Here is a 19,638-nt window from a genome sequence, read left to right as displayed (position 1 = left end):
CGTCGTGTAAGACTGTTTTTAAACAGCGATTGAAGGATTTGAAATATTGTAGGCCTATCATTAGAACAAAAGTATTTTTGTTGTGGTCTTTCATAATATCCAATTTAGTACGCCTATGATAAATTCCATTTTGCCGCTTTCTTAATTCGTTATTCACCAGTCATCAACCTATATAATCTAAGCTACTGTCAGCATCATTAAATAAACGACAAAGAAATAAATATATAGATAACGAATGGATTATGGAAAAAGTAAAAATTTAAACAAAAAGAAAATTACGTCAAAATATTCAGGAGTCAATGAAGCGAATAACGGAAACTTGTTTTGAAGGAGAGACGTGCCTGCGGTACAAGGCGTTTTTGCTAATGCTTAGAAATTAAGTTACGTTTTAAACGTTGTAAAATCAAATTGTAATTCAAACTATGATTGTGTGGAAAGTCATGGGCGATATTACAGAATATGGTATTTTATCGTAGGTGTTCGGAGATGTTGGTAACATGTTAAACATGATTCCACCATATTGTCAAAGATAGACTCACAGTGAATACGGCGGTGCTCTCTGTAAATAAATTCATTTTAAAAAGTGCAGATGTCAGTAGAGATGAGGCGGGACTGGTATTACAAGTAGTGGATGGGTTGGGATGGCATGTTAGGTGAACGCACACCCGCATTTGATTTTATACCGAGAAATAATTGGATATGTCAAAAACAAATACAGCATCTGGAGGCACTGGTTCAACAAAATTGATACAAAAATTGTGTTACCATCTTTCAGGAAAGAGAAGAGGTAAGTCACCCAATTTGAAACACCAACAATTGTACTGTTAACAGTAAACGATCTTTGTTTTACAAATCAGTCACTTCTGACAGTGCTTTCAAATGATGATATTGAGTTAGTCATCTTCTTTGTTTCCATAGTGCCATATCAATTACAGTTGTGGATGTAAGAATAAGTATTTCAGTGGTTATTGTCAACCATTTGAGTACATTTTTTGCAAAATGCAGTATGTCTTACTTTTCTTTGATGTTAAGGAGGGTGTTGTTTCTGTGTGCTAAAATATTCTGTATTTGTATGTATGAAAACTAATTAAAATATGACTGTGTATGAGATTTGACCTTTCACAGAAAGTGAATGCAGTGAGGTCTTCTCAGGTAATCAGCCTTGTGAGAATGATTCTATTAGTCCACTGTTTCAGAGACTTGCTCCATTGTCAGGGCGATATGGCCTGCTTGTACATGAAGACATGGAACTCTGAGATCCAGCCATAGGTATAAATATGTGCAGTCATGCTACCCATCACATCGATTAAAAACAACACTGACTGTGTCATGAGTGGGATGACTGACTCTGAAACTTTGCCTGTTGACCCACTTGCATTCAAGGACCTGTAACTCTTGAGAGCCAGCCATAGGTATAAATATATGTGCAGTCTTGTCGCTCACCATATTGACCCTGATGATGGAGCCAGAGTGTCTGTGAAATGGTGGATTATAACATCATTCTTACACATGTGATTGCCTGAGAAGACTTCATTCAATATGATGTCAGTATTTATGCATAGGATAATTATGCACAGAAGATATAGATCACTGAATTGTGTAGTTATTAAAATATAAGTTCCTACTACATTTATCATGAGCTGGGGTAGCTCAATCAGTATAGTTTCTGACTATGGACTGGATAACCAGGGTTTGATTCACAGCAAGGGCAAAGGACTTTTCTTCTACCCTCTGCATCTAGACTAGCTATGGGGCCTACCCACCATCCTGTCCAATGAGTAGTGGGGGTCCTTTCCGCATGGATAAAGCACAGCTGGGTTGTGACACTGATCACTCAATCCCATCTAGAGCTGAGGTCAAGAATGAACGGGAATTATGCCTTCTCTCCCCATGCGCCTTCTTGTCATGTAGCAGTGCAGCTTTACTTATTACTGTACTGGCTTCACCATATAGACTGAAACATTTGAGAAACTAGGCATCATTTCCCAGAACTTATTGTTACAGTTAATTTCTTATTACAGATGATGCAGCACGTTTATTCAAATTCACTATACAGAGATTATATGAAACTCCTCATGGTGACAGAGAGCTTCAAGATGAGTACAGTATTACAGATATTATAAAAAAGAGATTGGCTGAGACAAGAACTGAAAAGGAGGTGTGTATTTTCAATGAACTTCATCGGAAATTGCAAACAGATGTAAGTATCAGACTTAGTATAATGAGTTTCCCTGAACTTGCAGGCCTACTTGGTAGTTGTTACATTTCAAGAAAAGTAGGCTTTGTAAGTTCTTCCTGGAGTGTCTTATAAAGTAATAATAATGTTTCCCAATTCAGATTGTGTCTCTTCCACTTATTATTTACTGTTGTTAGTTCTATTCAGTCACCACCACTTCATACACTTTTTTCAACTGTATCTTACTTACATTATTTAATCATGTTTTTCAAAAGTTTATCACTAATGTCAATATTTTCTGAACAACATGTTTCAATTATAATATCATCATCAGGCTCATTACATTTTCTTGTACATGTCTCTTCACAGCCATGCAGATATTTGTAACTAATATTGATATTTAATAAAAATAATACATTTTTGAAGTCTTTCAGATATTTAATAAAATCTTGGTCGAAGTTATGATGCTTTGTGTTCCATCTGTTGTGTGTATTTCTGTATGTGAATATGTTCTTTTTTGTGTTTAGTATTATGGTTGGATATGTGTGAATTGAAGTTTTATATGTGTCGTACCTTTACCTGTATTTTGCCATGTTGTCTATTTAGTTTGCCGAGCTAGTATTGTATCTTATGAAGATTAATTTTACTGATAGAAAATGTGTGATATATTTTTAAACTATTAAAGTAGTTCCTTTCTTACCATGTTTTTTAATGTTTATAGTACTATGTAATAGCCTTATCTGACCATTCTTAGTGTAGTATGTTGAGGAGTTTTGATTTCGTTTAGTTTAATCTAATGTACTTAAGATGTGACATTTACACATATTTTTGAGTTCAACACATTTTCATAAAACTTCATGCAGTGTAATCCCTTCAGTTATATGTGTAAGTTCCATTCACATCAATAAATTTAAGGGTCATGCTATCAGTGGCTCAGAATGTTTAGTGTATAATGACAGGATGATAAATGAATAATGAATAGGAAATGCTGTGTAGCTAAATGGTTGACACCAGTTGAAGGTACTATCCTAGCATATGACTGGAGTGACTGAGGATAACCATGACAAATCTGTTTGTAAATAGGCAATCTCCAGGCTAAGATTTGAACCTGGGTCCTCCCGAATATGAAGCAGGAACTACTTGACTGTTTGCTTGATTTACAGTGTGTTGAATATGCCTTGACAAGAGGCAGATGTCATATGTAAACAAAATGTACCTGTTTAATGCTCCATAAATATGCACTTGTCTCTTCTCAGTAGAATCAACAGTTGGAATTATTGTTGTCAAAAAACTGTTATTTACGTTTCAGCACTCGATAAAAAATCACCAATCTATACTGTTATTTCTGATGCATGTTAGTGACATACGACAGGTGAATTACGATGGTTCATCATCGCCATTATTCAAAGGATTGATTGCATCAGAATCTGCAGTAAGTATCGTATTGTCCCTTGTGTCTTTAAGTTAACATTTTTGAAAAATATGTTTCTACAGAACAGAAGATGAAATATTTGTGATGATTTGAACAGTTCTTGTTTATCCTTTAGTTCAAAGGAAGTGTGTTTTATTACAAATGTACATCATACGTGAGATAGGATTGAATACTTGGTGGTGCAAATGTCTTTGTCAAATCAAAAGCATATTTGCATATGTTTTCACATAATGTACTAATTGCAGCAAAAAACAATTCTCTGTCTGTATTGAAGTATGTAGTTGAAGTGTCTTTATGTGAACATGGATAAGTCAGCTTTCTAGTACCCATTTATATTATCTGTCTGAGAAAGTTTGCATATAACATACTTTGAAAAGATAATGCAAATTTTATTAATTATTGGCTTATTATTAATCAGAACAAAAACTAATAATTTCAACCATAAATCTTCTTTTCTCTCGCTCTCTCTCTCTCTCTCTCTCTCTCTTTTGGGGGGTGGGGAGTTGCTTATGTCTGTACAGTCTTCAGTTCATCCCAATTCAGTTATGGAGGACAATATAACAGATGCTTGGTAGACCAATTTTTGCGGAACATTCTATGAACAGTGTGTTATTGGAAGGCATTCCATGTTAGAACATTTTAACTATTATATAACTGTAAAGCTAGTTCAAATTTGTGATGAGATCAACACTAGTGCATGTCATTTATTTTTTGACAAATAGAATATGTGTCAGGAATTGATGTGTGACTTTTCAGTCATTCTGTATATATGATGTGTAACTAGCTTAATCCAGGTCCACTAGTTTTATGTAATTACTTTATCATTGTAAAATAGAAAAATAATAATAATAATAACAAGAACATGCTGCTGTTGTGTTATATGTTACTCTGATTTTACTTGTCTAATGTCACACATTAATAGACACTGATAGTGATCTGTTTTCCAGGAACCAATTCATCCATCTTCCTTTGGACTTCCAAGACTGTCATCATCCTCAATTCCTTCAACACAGGCAGCTCCTGGGATACCCAGTGATGTCATAACAGTTAGACACACAGGTGAATACAGAATTATATTTCATTATCTTAGCTAGGAAGCCACTTATGGAGTTATTTTGACGTAAGTATGTCTATACGGAAGGGTCATTTAGCATTTTCCGTCAACAATCCGCTTTCATTATTGCGGAAAGAGCTGAGCTGTGAATCGCTTCTAGAAGAAGTGTGTCATAGAGTAAATGATAATGTGCTGTTAAAAACTTTTTAGAATATCACAAGTACTTTTCTTATATGAGAATTATTAAGAAATGTGTGATACTGCCCTCCACTCTCTCCATTTTAGTTTTGATTTAATTGATCATTGCCGGTGGTTCCACTGTCAATTTTTAGCAGGTTGTGCTGTGAAGTGTGAAAACATGATTGCTTAAAAGTAATTTATTTCCTATTTACTTTAGTCCAAGTCATTATTAACCTTTATTGTCCGTGTGTTGCGGCTTTGGCACAATCCAACTGGCCGTGCTTCTCGCTAGCACACTGCTAAACTGTTAACTCAGGAGTTACAGTTTGTTTAAATATGAAAACTATGAATGTGAAATCATAATAGTCTGTGGTTTCCAGGATATTACATAATTTATTATACTTATATTAATTGTTTTCGTTTTATACATTTTAACAGATCAAAATTGGCGTCAAGACAATCGCAGAATGGAAAATGTTAGCCAGAGCAGCCAATCATCATTGCGCCAAAGTTCTGAGAGCCACGTTCCCTCTGTTGCTAATCTTAATAAACCAGGTAATTAGCTCATAAGCACTACATTAAACAAATGTGAACAGATCAGGTTATGGATCTGAAATCATATTAATCTATATATACGATATATATCTATGATTCTTCTATGGCTCTCCGGTCCGTATTCAGTCCATGGCCTCCTCAATTCTCCTCTTCCATTCAGTCCTCTGTTAGGTCCGTCTGTCCAGGGCTTTGATTTAGGTTTCGAAACATCTTCCTTTTTATGGTGCAAGGTTGTTAGCCTTGCGACCATCCCCCAACCTGGAGGACCATGGTACCTGTCTTAGTCTGACCTCTCCCCCTCGACCAATCTGGCTAGGGAGGCCCTACTAGTAGCTATGCTACCGCCAGCGTAGCTCTTGAGATCACTGAGATACTCAAGCCCCACCACCACGACAAGGTGCAGGTACCATTAAGTGAGGATATATATCGTATTATAAAATATCTATGATACAGCATATTAATATTTGCTGTATTGCATATTAATGTCTTTGATTTGGTGATTCAGTTTTTCTTGAGGTGCCAGAATCTCAGCTGCTGCAGGACTTGATATATTCGTTTCAAGGCATCGATGGAAAGGTTCTCAAGTTAAGTCCAGTGGGTCAGGGCTACAAGCTTGATCCAAAGGTATGCATAAGAATTAGAAGGGCTGTACTGCATTTGTCCAAATATAACATGCTTTTCCATTCCTCTGAAATTTATGAAAAATTCTGACTGAACAACTGTCCGCTTCTAGGTGCGAGTGAAGCGGTCTGTTCGTAGATATGTTCTGCGACTTGCCGAGCTAGGTTGGTTGCACAACCAAGTTAGGCAGCACTGTGAAAATGCTGCTTGTTCCAAAACTCAGGGTCTCATTGGTCAAAGCCTTAGTGCAGCCTTTAGAGAAGAATTGACTGAATATTATCGCTTTGTTGCCATTCTGCAGTCACAGGTTAGATTTCTGTATATTATTCTCATTTGATGTAGCTTAATTTGTATTATTAAATAGTATAGTGATCCTGTGTGATTGTTAATCTTATCTCATTTTTAGAACTTTTCAGATATTGCAGAATTAAAGGTTTTAAAATGTTTTTAGTAACCACTGTCTTCTTACAGCTATTATTGTGAGGCGTATATTTCGTCTGTTCTGTAAGCTCCAGATTAAATATCCTCTGGCTGGCAGTGAGCATATCGCACCAGATATGGGTGTTCAAAGTGCATTGAATATGATTCTTGACACCAATAGCAATCTACATTTCTTGGAGATTTAAAATAGTAGGACATTCATTTTCCGGGGTTTATAGATATGGAGAGGATTTGTATTGATACCTGGTGGTAGTTGGCATCACTGGACTCCATAGCTTTGCGCTGGCGTTATACACTAGGGATTTCGTTGAATCCAGAAATTTCAAATCAACAAAAGTCTCTGGGTTGATATTTTGAAATTTTGGGAAACTTGTGAGAGCTCTTTCTTTCATTGTGTTGGTCTTTCTAGTTTCTTCTGTAGAAATTAATAAAATCTGTGAGCATGTTTTTTAATAAAAGTCTCTAACAAACCAATATTTTAAGTCCTTCTAATTACTGTAAATAGTCATTTTCCTTATATCCGTAAATAAATGTTCCAGATAAAGTTACAAATGGACACATCTGTGGACTCCCCTTTGAGTGAAGAACAGCCACTATATCACAGAGAAAGCCTCACACTTTTCAGGCTGACTGTGTGGGCATTTGAACCACAAAGGCGTATGAAGTGTTTGGTCGCGGTTGCAGATGCATGTAAGGATAAGAAAGGTGGGGAAATGGCATCATGTGTTCATGGTTTCTTGCAACACGGAGATCCAGTCATCAGAGAGACAGCAAAGAATCTGCTGGGAGCAGTAAGTTTCTATTCACATTTTGAAAATTTTATTTTTTTTAGTTTATGATCTTAATTCTCATTTTATCACTGGTCAGCCAGTAATAGGATACCCATTCGTTCTTCAGGAGCTAGTTCTCTCAAATTATAAGAAATGATGCTTCAGGCTTCTTGTAATGCCTCCAGTTATGATCTTTTAGCATTTGCGACTTCCCCACCTGGCATAGATCAGTTGGTCATTGTTAGCCTTCTGGGTTCTAATGCCATGTGAACCTGTAGGTAATTACCAACATTTCAGAGGAAACCAGTGAATTGTAATTCATATAAATTGTTTGTTGTAGGTGTGTAAACCATTGTATGTTATGTTGAGTCGCTGGATTCTTGATGGTGAGCTAGAGGATCCATACAGTGAATTCTTTATTGCTGCTGACCTAGAGGTGAAAGGTGACCTTCTGTGGCATGAAAAGTACCGTGTTCTGTGAGTTTTATTTTTATTTTTTCCCTTTTCTCTGTAAACATAAGTTTCTATGTAAGATTTGAGGTTTTCACAGTGGTGAGTATGGAGATTTCTGTCTTCTGGGTTGTTGCGCTGTGTAGTCTGGTCGATGTTAACCAACGTTTCAGAGGTCATACTGCCTCCGTCATCATTGCCCTGATGACGGAGGCAGTGTGACCTCGTAAACATCGACCAGACTACACAGTGCAACAACCCAGACGACAGAAATCTTCACAAGTTTCTATCTTTCTCAGATGAATAACTTAGTGCAGTATTAACAGAAATACAAAGAACATAACTAGAAAATGGGCCCAAAATACATTGATAACAGATCTTTCTCAATCAGAAGTACTTTTGAACAGATGTGGTAAGCTTGTTTACCAGTGTCATAGTGTCTAGTACTCCATCTTTAAGTGAAGTGAAGATTTGGGTATTATATTAGTTACTTTGTGCTGTATCAACCAGAAATCTTATGTTTAAAACTTCCAAGTCTGGAATGGAAGTTTCATTTAAATCTGCCTGTTTTCACACTGTTATGTTGTGAGCATGCCCATTGTTTCAGAGAGTCGATGGTACCTAGCTTCATTCCACTGGCACAAGCAAAGAAAATTCTTGCTACAGGAAAAAGCATCAACTTTCTGAGAGAGATATGTCAAGATCATACTCCTGTCAAAGGCAGGGAGGAGCTGAAACATGCACTTGCATGTGCTAATGGTAAGCTTGATTTGCTAACCTTCCTTTATGTATTATACGTTTTAACATGATTTGTCCACTCGTTGGATATGCATATAATGCTTACATTGGTTGCAGTGGAATCTTTGTTCATGGCTGACCGTGATAGTGATCTCCAATCCATGATAGACACAGCATACCTGGAGACTTCACGTCGTGTATTAGATGTGTTAATAGGACAGTACAAATTTCTGGACCATCTACAAGCTCTGAGACGCTATCTTCTTCTTGGGCAAGGGGACTTCATTCGTCATTTGATGGAGCTGTTGGAGTCAGTATTTGTTGTTCATTACCTTATTATTATGCTGCTTCAGACCAAATTAATAACTGCTCAAATAAAAACATTAACTTGTACCTATCTTCAAAAGTTTAATTATATACATTGTTTGATTTTGTGAGAATTATAAATTTGTTGTTTTTGTCACTCAAATATTACACATTCACTGCTACTGAATATTGTGGTTGAGTAGTTAGCACTTTGGTTATGTATTTGTGAGGTTCTGAGTTTGGTCCTTGGCCTGAAAGCCAGTTATCCAAAGTTTATTTCTTTCCCTTGAGACAGATGTGAGAATCTTAAAGTAGGCAGTAATTACTTTCTTTCACACCCTTCCCAATTCATGATTCTCGTTGATCCTGTCATTCAGCAGTGCTTTATTGTTTTGTGTTTAGATTGGTTTACATTTGATTTGGAATCCAGCAATCCTGACTGAGTTTTCCACCATAAAATATGTCATGACCACATTCAGTGCTTATTATCATGTATTCAGTTTAACAGGTAACCGCCACGGTGGTCTAGCTGTTAGAATGCTGGACTTGTAATACTGGGGTCCCGGGTTCGATTCCCGGCGGTGCTCAGATTTACAACTTGTGTTGGGCAAGGCCATGGTCCAGGCATCATGGAGTTTTCCTCCGGGGTTTTCCCGGTTTCTCCGTGGCATCCAAACAATTACTCCACTTTCATCATCATTTTGCAAAGGGGGTCACAGCAGGAGCATTAAATGTAGCGGTCCCGGTCGAACGCATGTACTGATGGGTCACGTTAAATGTTGCGGTCCCGGTCGAACCCATATACTGAATCCTGCTAACCACCAGTGCACACCATGCTGAATAGTGTGTACTGGATATGAAAAAAAAAAGTTTAATAGATATAACACACTTCTTTCTAGCTTGTGGTCAGCCAAATGTTATTACTGTGCTATGAATGGATAATATATAAGATTTGTTTTAGTTATTATCACAGTGTCTAAAAGAGGTCTTAAAACACATGCAGTCACACAAACTTTGAAATATTAGTAAGTATATAACCATTCTGTTGACAATATCTACCACTTGCTGAACATCTGGCCACACTACTTGAAGGAAATTTTGTAATATTAGAAGACTTTTCCTTATTGGCTAACCTGCTTATAATTATCCTCTGTTAATTTGTAGACCAGAACTGATCAAACCAGCCATACAGCTATATCCACATAATCTTTCTGGTATATTGGAATCAGCAATAAGGGCAACCAATGCTCAGTTTGAAGATGCAGATATCTTGAACCGACTTGACGTTCGATTTCTGGAACAGTCCCCTGGTGATACTGGTTGGGATGTATTCAGTTTGGATTATCACGTAGATGGGCCCATTGGAACAGTAAGCTTAAATGTATTTTTATTTGTAAATTTCTAACCTAAGAGTTATTAGGTGGCTGAAAGCAGGTAATCATCAGTTCTGTGTGTAAACTTATGTTTTATAATGGAAAGACTTGCTTGACTTTTAGATCTTTACCCAGAACTCCACTGCGTATCTGATGCTGTTCAGTGCATTGTGGCGAGCTAAACGTATGGAGTGGATTCTGTCAGGAATGTGGAAGCGGCAGATCACATCAGCCAAATTACTGCGAAAGCTTCCAGGTTTGTCTTCAGGTTATGTAAACAAAAACAGAGAAATGTACTATTTTTTTATTTAGCAGCAAAAAATACTTTACTCTCCCCTTAGCACAAAGTAATTTTATTTCCTTAAGAATTCCATTTTTATAGCTTGTACAAAACTACTAATTAGACTTATGTACTGATAAAAACAGTTTCTAAAGGGATAAAATTGAGGTATACAATTTTTACTTGAGAAATGTTTTTATTAAAGAGAGTTTTTATTTTATGTTGTTAGAATTGTCCCATGACAGAAGGACTTGAAGAATATTTATAAGAGAAACATTTTTGTTTATTGCATCAAAATCTTTGCTACAAGTTACATACACAATTTAGAAAATTGATTATTCTAGGAACTGCAACAGTAGATTGTTAGGACATAATTTGAGCCATGGCCACTTAAAGTCAGGTGGTCTTAATTAAAAAATACCTGTAAAGGCTTTACAACACTCATGACATCTGTCTAGCCATTTCACTTCAGTCCTTCTTTAAGGCTGAATGTTATGACACATTCTGGCTCCCCACTGAAAATAAATGAGAATTTGATTAGTAATTTTGGTACTTGTGGGTTATCAGGACACATCGCTTTAAAAATAGGTTAGGTTAGGTTAGTTGTCATTTATTGAAATAAAATATAATAACTTTCAAGTATATGTCATTTATCCACACACATTAACCTAACCTAACCTATTTTTAAAGCGATGTGTCCCGATAACCCACAAATACCGTAATTTTTAATTACATTTTTCTTGATGTTACACTTTAAGTAATTTCTGTGTGTTCCATAGTAGAGTATAAGTGACTTTTAGCTTCATCATGTTTATCCATCTGCTTGTACAGATATAAAAGTCTGTTCTTTGTATTATTTCAGAATTGGGTCCCATACTTCAGCGGGCACATTTGTTGACATCAGAGATGGTTCACTTTATCCATCAAATGCAGTATTACATACTGTTTGAAGTGCTAGAATGCTCATGGGATGTCCTTATCAAACAAGTTCATAGGGCAGAATCGCTTGATGACATCATTTCTGCTCATGAGTACTTTCTGATTACTGTCAAAGCAGGGGCCTTGTTAGATGATAACTCACAGGTATATCAATAAGTAAGGCTGTAAATGACAAAATGTTTTTCATCATCAGTGTGATGCCCAACAACCTATAATACAGCCATCTTCATACTGACTGCTGTGAGAACCTGAAACGTCACATTCTGTATGCATTCCTTGTCTTTGCCACCTTACCTAACTCCATGTGGCAGAGTTCTGGGAGAAGGCAACAGTCATCCTGCTAGTCAAAGAAATTTCTCACAACTTACAGATTGCAAAGGTTCATAAGAAACAGTGGTGTGTAGAAGAGTACCCAGGGAATCTGTGATTTCTCAGACACTTGTAACAAATATTAATACCAGTAGTCTTTCTGTAAGTGTCCATTTTAGTAACCATGATAACACTATATTCTCAGTTTCTGCACCTGTATGTCATATGGGTTGAAGACAATATTATAACTACTAAGCATCCATGGCAGTGGTGCCCGCCAAGCTTTTTTTGGGTACCCGCGTTGCTACGGAAAGAGGTTATACTGAATAATGAAGGCCGTTTAACAATGAACATATAAAATCAAAGCACAGATCTCGACTTACTGACGCCCATCTTGACAATTGTTTGTGAGCAGCAACATCATCCTACACTCTGAAATTTGAAAAACTGGTCGATGAAATGCAGTGCCAAACATCACACTAACTTCCCTCTTAAGTAATAATAATTGTACTTATAAAACTACGTATTTTTGATTGCGTGGTTTCTTGTATCATTAAACGTTGTGTGGTTTTGTGTATTATTTGGTGTCCATATCTTATTTGTCCAGAGAAAAGAATTTGGCTTTGTTATTTGGTTGGTGCCCGCGACAATCTCATAAACTCTCAAATGTGCCCGTAAGCACAAAAAGGTTGGGGACCACTGATCCATGGTATCTAGAAGAGGTTGATCTTGATCCGTATACCAAAGAATATCTCCTGCTGACTATTTTAAATTGTAGAATTGTGACTTGTATTGGGAGTCATTACTGTATCCAGTTTTGCACCACATAAACTTAATATGGACAGAGTAATGATCTATGACAACTTAGGGTAAGGGTCTTGGGTTTTAAAACTGTTACATCTGCAAGTTTAGGACTGTTAGTCTTGGCAATTGAACCTTAAAACTTTCACATATGAAGAAAGAGTTATGTACTAGCGTTCATAAAGGTTTCATGACAGTGAAGTTATGTGTATAGCCACCAAACTGTGTTATACGTTCTGTCTGTCTCTCTTTCTCTGTGTATGTGTATTTTTTTATATTTTAACTAAATTATTTTTTATTCCGTTTGAATTATTTTTAGAAATTGTCAACTCAGTTACGTACTGTGTATGAACTTATTCTACAACTTCAATCCCTTGAAGAGGAATTGCATGCAAGGTCTCTGTCAGAACTCCAAGCACTTGCAAAGCATGAAGAGCTGGTGGAGGAAAGAGGAAAACTCGGACAGTTTGGGACATCAACCCATGAAGAAGAATTGTATCATAAACAAAGTCAGGACTTCAAACAAAGATACATTACTAGTGTTCAGACACAATTAAGAATACTGAGCAAAAGCTACCAGGTAAAGTATTTCATTAATGGAATTAACTTCTTCTCATTAAATAAAAGTATGCTTTCTTCACTGCACAACAAAGATCCACTTTCTGTTAAAATGTATAAACAGACCTCTGGACATTAAGTAATTGATTATTTATGGAACAGTGGTAAGAAATTAATCACATTGCAAATTTGCCATCTGCAATGTGAAATGTCTCCTTTCTGCCAATTTACCAGTATTTACACATTGAATGGTGCATCTTAAAACATTTCAATGCTTTCATTTATCATTATTACAGAAATATTCTCTATGGGTAGGAATGGTTGCAGTGGAGATGACCAATCAGCTATTCTTTATAAAAAGATAATGGTGTGGTACATCTCTGTTGTGTCTGGATTCGTGGGTTTTTGGACTCGGTTCGATTGTTTGATGTTATAAAATTACGCAGCATGTTGAGGACTGGATCTGTCCTCGTCTTCAGGTGTGATGAAGGGGAAGGGCACCTACTCTGGGGTTTGTTACAATTTGCTAATCTCATTTACTGGACTAGTGACTTGATATTACTTCACTGTGTAATTTTGTAAGATGAGACAATGGACAAAGTCATAAAATCCAACAATCCAGATTGTACTATATCATTGTCAGAACCAATCAGAATATATCTCTATTATGATTATGCATTTCCTGTGTCTGGTTGTTTTCTCTATTGGCTGGATTACTTCTTTATAATTTTTTTCTTTCTTCCTAGGATGTTGTGAAAAAATTCCTTCTTATGTTGGCTAGCCAGTCAGATGTGAGTTTACAACTCCTCAGTTTCCGACTCGATTTCAATGAACATTACAAACGACTGGACTCTCGGCTGAGAGCTCCACTCACTTACCAGCATCGGCGTTTGAGCGAGATGGGATCTGGTAAGAATATTCCAGGAGCATCACAGCAGAAGGTTAGAATCAAGTGACATTCAGCCTGTGGAGCACCTTCACAGCCCGGTAACACTGTAGCTTCAGCTGCACTGGAGATAGATCCCAGTAGAGTAGAAAACATTGTTATAACACAATGTTCTACTGAACACGGTGATAACATTGCAGATGATTCTACAATAGAAACTGTTTTATGCAAAGATGTTTCTGGTGTTATGGATAATGACAATTTTATGACAGTTGAAGACTTGAGGAAGGCAGAAATGGTAGGAAATGATCAGTATATCGATACAGAGCAGGTGAGTGTAGAAGGGAATCATGTTTATAGCACAGGTCAAATATCTGTACATTCTGAAGATGTAATGTTTGAATTGAGAAAGTCATCTCACTTGCGTGGGAATAATAATTACAAAGGAGATGAGTTTGGAAACAATAATGACCATGAAATGGATGTTGCCGATAATAGATCAAATTTACAAATATACAATACGGTCCGTTCGGTGTTAAACCATTCTGATGATAAATTAACAGTCTTTGGACATTGTGTTAAATTTAAATTGAATGAAACTGGAGATGGAATTCCAAAAAATAATAATGACATGGAGTTGGAATTGAAATATGCTGAAAAGTTCAGCAGCGTTTCCAGTATTTCATCTGTAGTCCTAGGGAATGATAGAGATAATGTGGTATTTGAATATTCAGGTAAAGTTGAGGAAGAAAGTTGCAAGAGAGGGTTTAGTATTTATCCAGGTAGTGGGGAATTTGACAACACAGAGACTGAAGGAACAGGTAGCTGCAATAGTGTAGATGAAATTGGCATAGATTCTGCTGACTTTATAAATGGCAGTGAAATACATGTACACAGTAATGATGTGTGTGAAGTAAGTTCATGTTCTGACTTGAATATTGATCTTGCAGAAACAGGCACAGGCATGGGAACAAAAATTTCATGCGAACAAAATGAAAATTCTTCTAGTCATTTTACAGGTAATTTATATTTTCAGAATATTACACCTGAAACTGAAGATGATATTCATAATGGGAGAGGAACCCCCATTAGTTATGTGACAACAGCTGATAATAGTTCTGTTGATTTGGATGGAAGTGTTGAGCAATTTCCCATAACTGGGAATTACCAGATCATAAACTGTAACACTGAAATTTATTCCAGTGAAAATGATAATGTCCGAGGGCTTGAGACGCTACAGTCAAATCAGGAAATTGCTAAATTCTGTGTGAAAACAGAGTTTAAGAAAAGTACAATGGATGTTAACAGTCCGATAGTTGATTCTCTGGAACATTTTTGTTATGGTAGTACATGTGAAAACAAAAATGCATCCCCAATTAATGATATATCCCAATGTAACAGTAAGAGTAATACTAAGCTGACAAAACCTATTACGAATAACAAAAAGGAACCACATATTACTTGATGTTGCGTAGGGTGAGTTGTGAATTGATAGTCATGAGTTATTCTTTGATGCAGAAAGTTATAATTTATGGAGCTGCTAAAACATTAGAAGTATCAATCTTTTATCTGAAACTTGATATGTAGTTAGTTACAATATTGATGTGTGTTACTCTCAGTGTGGCAACTTTCTCCCATTTCAGAATAACCAGACTATTATCAACTCACCCTCAGGCCAGCAGGTTGGTGGCCATGGATATTTATCTCTTATTTTATCTTTATATGCAGCGTGTCAGGTTGAAAAGTTGAATGGTGCACATTCAGGAATTTAACTTTTACACCAGTAAAAATATTATCCATGTTGCATTTTGACCCAGTTAAGTAACACTGTACTGAGTAGACAGTGTTCACTATTAGATACATTTCAGTCTTGCAGTACAGCATTGTGTGGAGGTAAGGAAAATGATACTCATCATAACACCTTATGTGGTTTCTGCAGAGATGGAAAATTCCTGCTCGGTAGTATATTGAAAAAGAAGAAACTAACTCTTTGATGGAGGTGGTAATTTCTCACCTAATAAAGAAACACTGTATTTTATGGAAATCAAATGTTCAGTACGATGTTCCCATGATCCCAGTCTTGGGCCCTATCCTGAGCTACTTGGATCCAGTTTACACTCCTACATCCTGCTTCTTTAAATTTTGTTTTTATAATATCCTATCATCACTTTCCTAAATCCCACCTCATATACTATCAGGCATCATCATTTGGCCTGATTTCATGATACAGTTACATGGAGATGTCATTTTAGTTTTAACCTCCATAATTGTTACTGTCAGAGTTTGGAGTTATTTAAACATCAGTCTCATGTTTTATTGTCAGTGTATAGTTAGTGCATGTAGTGTATCATGTAAACATGATGGAGTGCATGTTGTAAATTGTAGTTTCCAGTGGCTGAATTTTGTGTTAAAATGCATTTCAGTTTCCATTTTATGGTTTTTATTTTGTACTATTAATAATGTCACAGATTTCTTTCAGACATAAAAATAATTGTTGTATTGTAAGATTTCAAAAGTATTCTTGGAAATATCATCACGTGTTTTATTTTCTGTGTGTGTCAGTGTTGGTAAATTCTTTCTTGTTTGTTTTATGTAACATTTGTCTGATATATTTAGTTTTAATACTTCTTAATAACTGAAATGATTAGTTGTTCAGCTAGTCAAGAAATTCCTCACCTTTACAGGTTCAGACAAGTTTCCATTATTAAAAGGAAACAAATTTCTTTTGATCTTTTTAAATTTTCAGTTGATTTGCTGCTTTAGTTTGTGTTTCTTATGTTTTAATTTTTGGAAATCATGTCTGTTTTATTTTTCAGTAATTCATCCCTGCTATGCATGGTTCTGAAGGATTCCTGGCAGCTTTCATTAAATCACACCTCCAAAGCAGAAATTATATGTGTGTTAATTCCTGGTTCATTTGTTATTGTTAAAAATTTAAGGGCTGAAGTGAGATCAGATTGTATGCAGTTTTATTAATAAGATTAGTTTTGATGATTATGTTCTGCATTATGTAGACTCACTGATAGATGCAAGCATTTCAACAAAACGTACTATCTCTATCTTCAAGACTGTGTGGTGATGCTGGGAAGTAGAGTGATTCAGGAATGTATGTAGTGTTGGAGGAAGGGAGAGCTGTGGTACTAAACCAATCAGGAATGAGGGGGAGAAGGTTCTGAGCCAATAGGGAGTCATCAGGCATCACCACTTATCACTGAAGATTGAAAGAGTGTTTTTCTCCAAAACACTGGCATCTGACGAGTCTACCAATGCTGAAACCCAGAACATCATGACCCTCACTGCTATCTTAGAATGATTTTGTTTTTGCTTAATTTTAATAATATTTTATGGATTCTGACATTGAAGTTATTTTCAGCTTTATATATTGAAATTATACATATAATAAATGACAAATGAATTTATGAATGCCTGTTGTAGCATACATCTGCTGTATGGAATTTGGTATTAATTAAATTTATTTTGTTGCTAAACTTAAGGCTGAGAATGAATATATGATTAGAAGAAAACATGTTGCATAATTTACTACTACACTGTAGCTTATGTTGAAATAAGAATGTTGAAGAAACAATAAACATTTCAATCTTATGTGGATTTTGATGTTGGTTAGATGATTGATATATTTTCTTAATGAAAACTTAATATAATGGAGACTGTATAACTTAACATTCTTTGTTTCTTCCAACTTTCACTTATTTTGTATTATGTGATTTCAGTCACACAAAAAAGAAGGGAGTGCTGTTACAAATTTATTCCTATCCTTGCCAAACTAGTAAATAATACACTAAGAATAAGTGGTTGAAGTAGTTAAATCTGTAGGTCTGTGCCCTAGTTTTATACTTTTGTGTGTTATAATTCCGAAGTAAAGTAGCCAAGTTAATAAGTTTCTGTTTTGGTTAATAAAGGTATTGCAGATTATTAAGTAAAATCTATTTCCTTTTAAAAATTATTAAAGGAAAAGTTATGTAACACTGGTAATTTTCTTGAATTGCAAATGTCTCCAGTGCACACTAGAACTCAAAAAGGTCCAGAACTGAATTTTTAAGTGCAGCTTGTATGTGTACAAAATTTCTGTAACTATGTTGAACATTATCCAATCATTCTCTTTGGTATGTTTGATATGCACATACTAATGTTTTAGAATTTGACTCTGCTTGTTTTTAAGAGACTGGTTGTCATTGACTGGAAGTAAGGTTAGTGGTTTCATATGATACCAGCTTCTGACATTTGGCATATTTAAACATAGTATTGGTATGATTTTAGAAGTAGGTAATAAGACCTCAGCCTTTAGGTTTTATGTAAGACCTTTGGCCCAAGTGGGTAAAGTAGCGTATATTTGCACATTTTTAATCTTAAAATGTATCTGTAGATTGATAAAGTAAAAGAATAACCAGTTCATTAACAAGAAAAATATGTTCATTGTTTAATAAGAAGATTGGTGATACTGAGTCACAGCTGTTTTAACTTTGTATGTAATTTATAATGAGTTAACTTGAAATTTTGTGACTTTCTTCCATTTATTGATAGGATGTCTTAACAGTTTATGAATGTTAGGGACCACACATTTGTCTGTTTTCTTTAGTACAGGGATGCCTAACTGGTGGTATACAAATTGTGCTTTATCTGGTCTGAGTGTTTTTATCAAAGCAGACCACCTTCACATATCAAGGACTTGTTGCTTTCCCTAAATTCAGTGAACTTTATTTCCATCTGGTACATGCAACATGTAGTGTATTGTATGTACATTATGTTAGCAGAAAGACTTGGTAAAAGCCTGATGAATTGCTGACTTATAAATATATCATTTCAGAAAGACTACATTGAGTAAGAATGACATATACAATTATAGTGATAGTAATAAAGCCTATACTATTTATTATTTTATTTTTAAATTTGCCTGTTATTATGTTAACCCAGTGGCATACATTGATGGCTTTGGGATAGCCTCTGGTTAGCATTGGTACTTTTACAAATGTTAAACATTATTGGATGAAACTGGGGATAATGATGCTATTCTTCTGGGTTTTGGCACTGTGTAGGCTCATCAGAGGCAGTATTTTGGAGAAACATAGTCTCCATCTTTAGGGCTGAAGATGGCGACACTTTGTTTCTGTGGAATGCTGACATCTACTGACAAGTCTCCGTGGTACCAAAACACAGAAGAACAGCATCATTGTTCTCACTACTGTGAAAACCTCAAATCTCACAAAGTTGAGATAGTTACAAGTTTTGACATGTTCATTATACTGCTACAGATGTTTTGATTTGAGGTATTAATTTTTAAATCTTTTAATTCATTTTACATAAGAATTTTAATAGATAAATTCAAAGTGTGCCAAGAGGTCAGCATTATAAATAATGAAAAAATGCTTTCGCCTCCACAGTAAGATAGGGGTCACTGCCATCTTCCACAGAAAGTATCTTTTTTCCTTTTATCAACCATGTGACACAGCTTACATTCAGTCCAGTTGTCTGTGCATTACATAACATACCACTAAACCATTATGCCCAGAGTTAAAATTAGGCTTGCAGACATGTAGTTTCAGGATTTAAATCCTTTGTTCCTGTATAATGCAGATTAATCATTGGATCCTTCACTCATTCATAGTACTCTAATACTCCATGTAGTGGCATATATTTAGCACCTCATTTGTGAAGTATAAGACCAAAATATTGTGTTTCTGACATGTTAATCTTGTGAATCGAGTATTCTTTAAAAATTTGTCACTGAAAATGAGTTGTTCTGTTGTATGT

General features: G+C 35.6%; 1 protein-coding gene across 3 annotated transcripts; it reads left to right on the top strand.

The window, feature by feature from the left end:
* Positions 1 to 540: 540 nt before the first annotated feature.
* LOC110831973 (gamma-tubulin complex component 3) lies at positions 541 to 17,472 on the top strand. 3 transcript variants are annotated; one of them, XR_002543764.2, is made up of 17 exons: positions 541 to 787; positions 2,022 to 2,200; positions 3,486 to 3,608; positions 4,556 to 4,667; positions 5,281 to 5,397; positions 5,903 to 6,021; positions 6,131 to 6,325; positions 6,999 to 7,250; positions 7,570 to 7,706; positions 8,287 to 8,438; positions 8,535 to 8,727; positions 9,888 to 10,092; positions 10,220 to 10,352; positions 11,239 to 11,459; positions 12,745 to 13,005; positions 13,730 to 14,200; positions 16,686 to 17,472. XR_002543764.2 is itself a non-coding variant. In XM_022068547.2 (17 exons), the coding sequence occupies exons 1-17, from the start codon at positions 700 to 702 to the stop codon at positions 16,686 to 16,688; spliced, it is 2,685 nt and encodes an 894-aa protein (XP_021924239.1). In that variant the 5' UTR covers positions 541 to 699; the 3' UTR covers positions 16,689 to 17,472. The 3 variants fall into 3 exon arrangements, 2 of the variants coding, with proteins under 2 accessions (XP_021924239.1, XP_021924238.1); XM_022068547.2 differs by having other exon boundaries at positions 13,730 to 13,924; XM_022068546.2 differs by having other exon boundaries at positions 13,730 to 17,472.
* The last annotated feature ends 2,166 nt before the right edge of the window (positions 17,473 to 19,638 follow it).

This window comes from Zootermopsis nevadensis, unplaced genomic scaffold (genome assembly GCF_977971745.1).
Source record: "Zootermopsis nevadensis isolate Lab colony 2312 unplaced genomic scaffold, Znev_1.0 Znev_ptg000024l, whole genome shotgun sequence".
NCBI classification, from domain to species: Eukaryota; Metazoa; Arthropoda; class Insecta; order Blattodea; family Termopsidae; genus Zootermopsis; species Zootermopsis nevadensis.
This window is presented reverse-complemented; position numbering and strand designations above follow the sequence as displayed.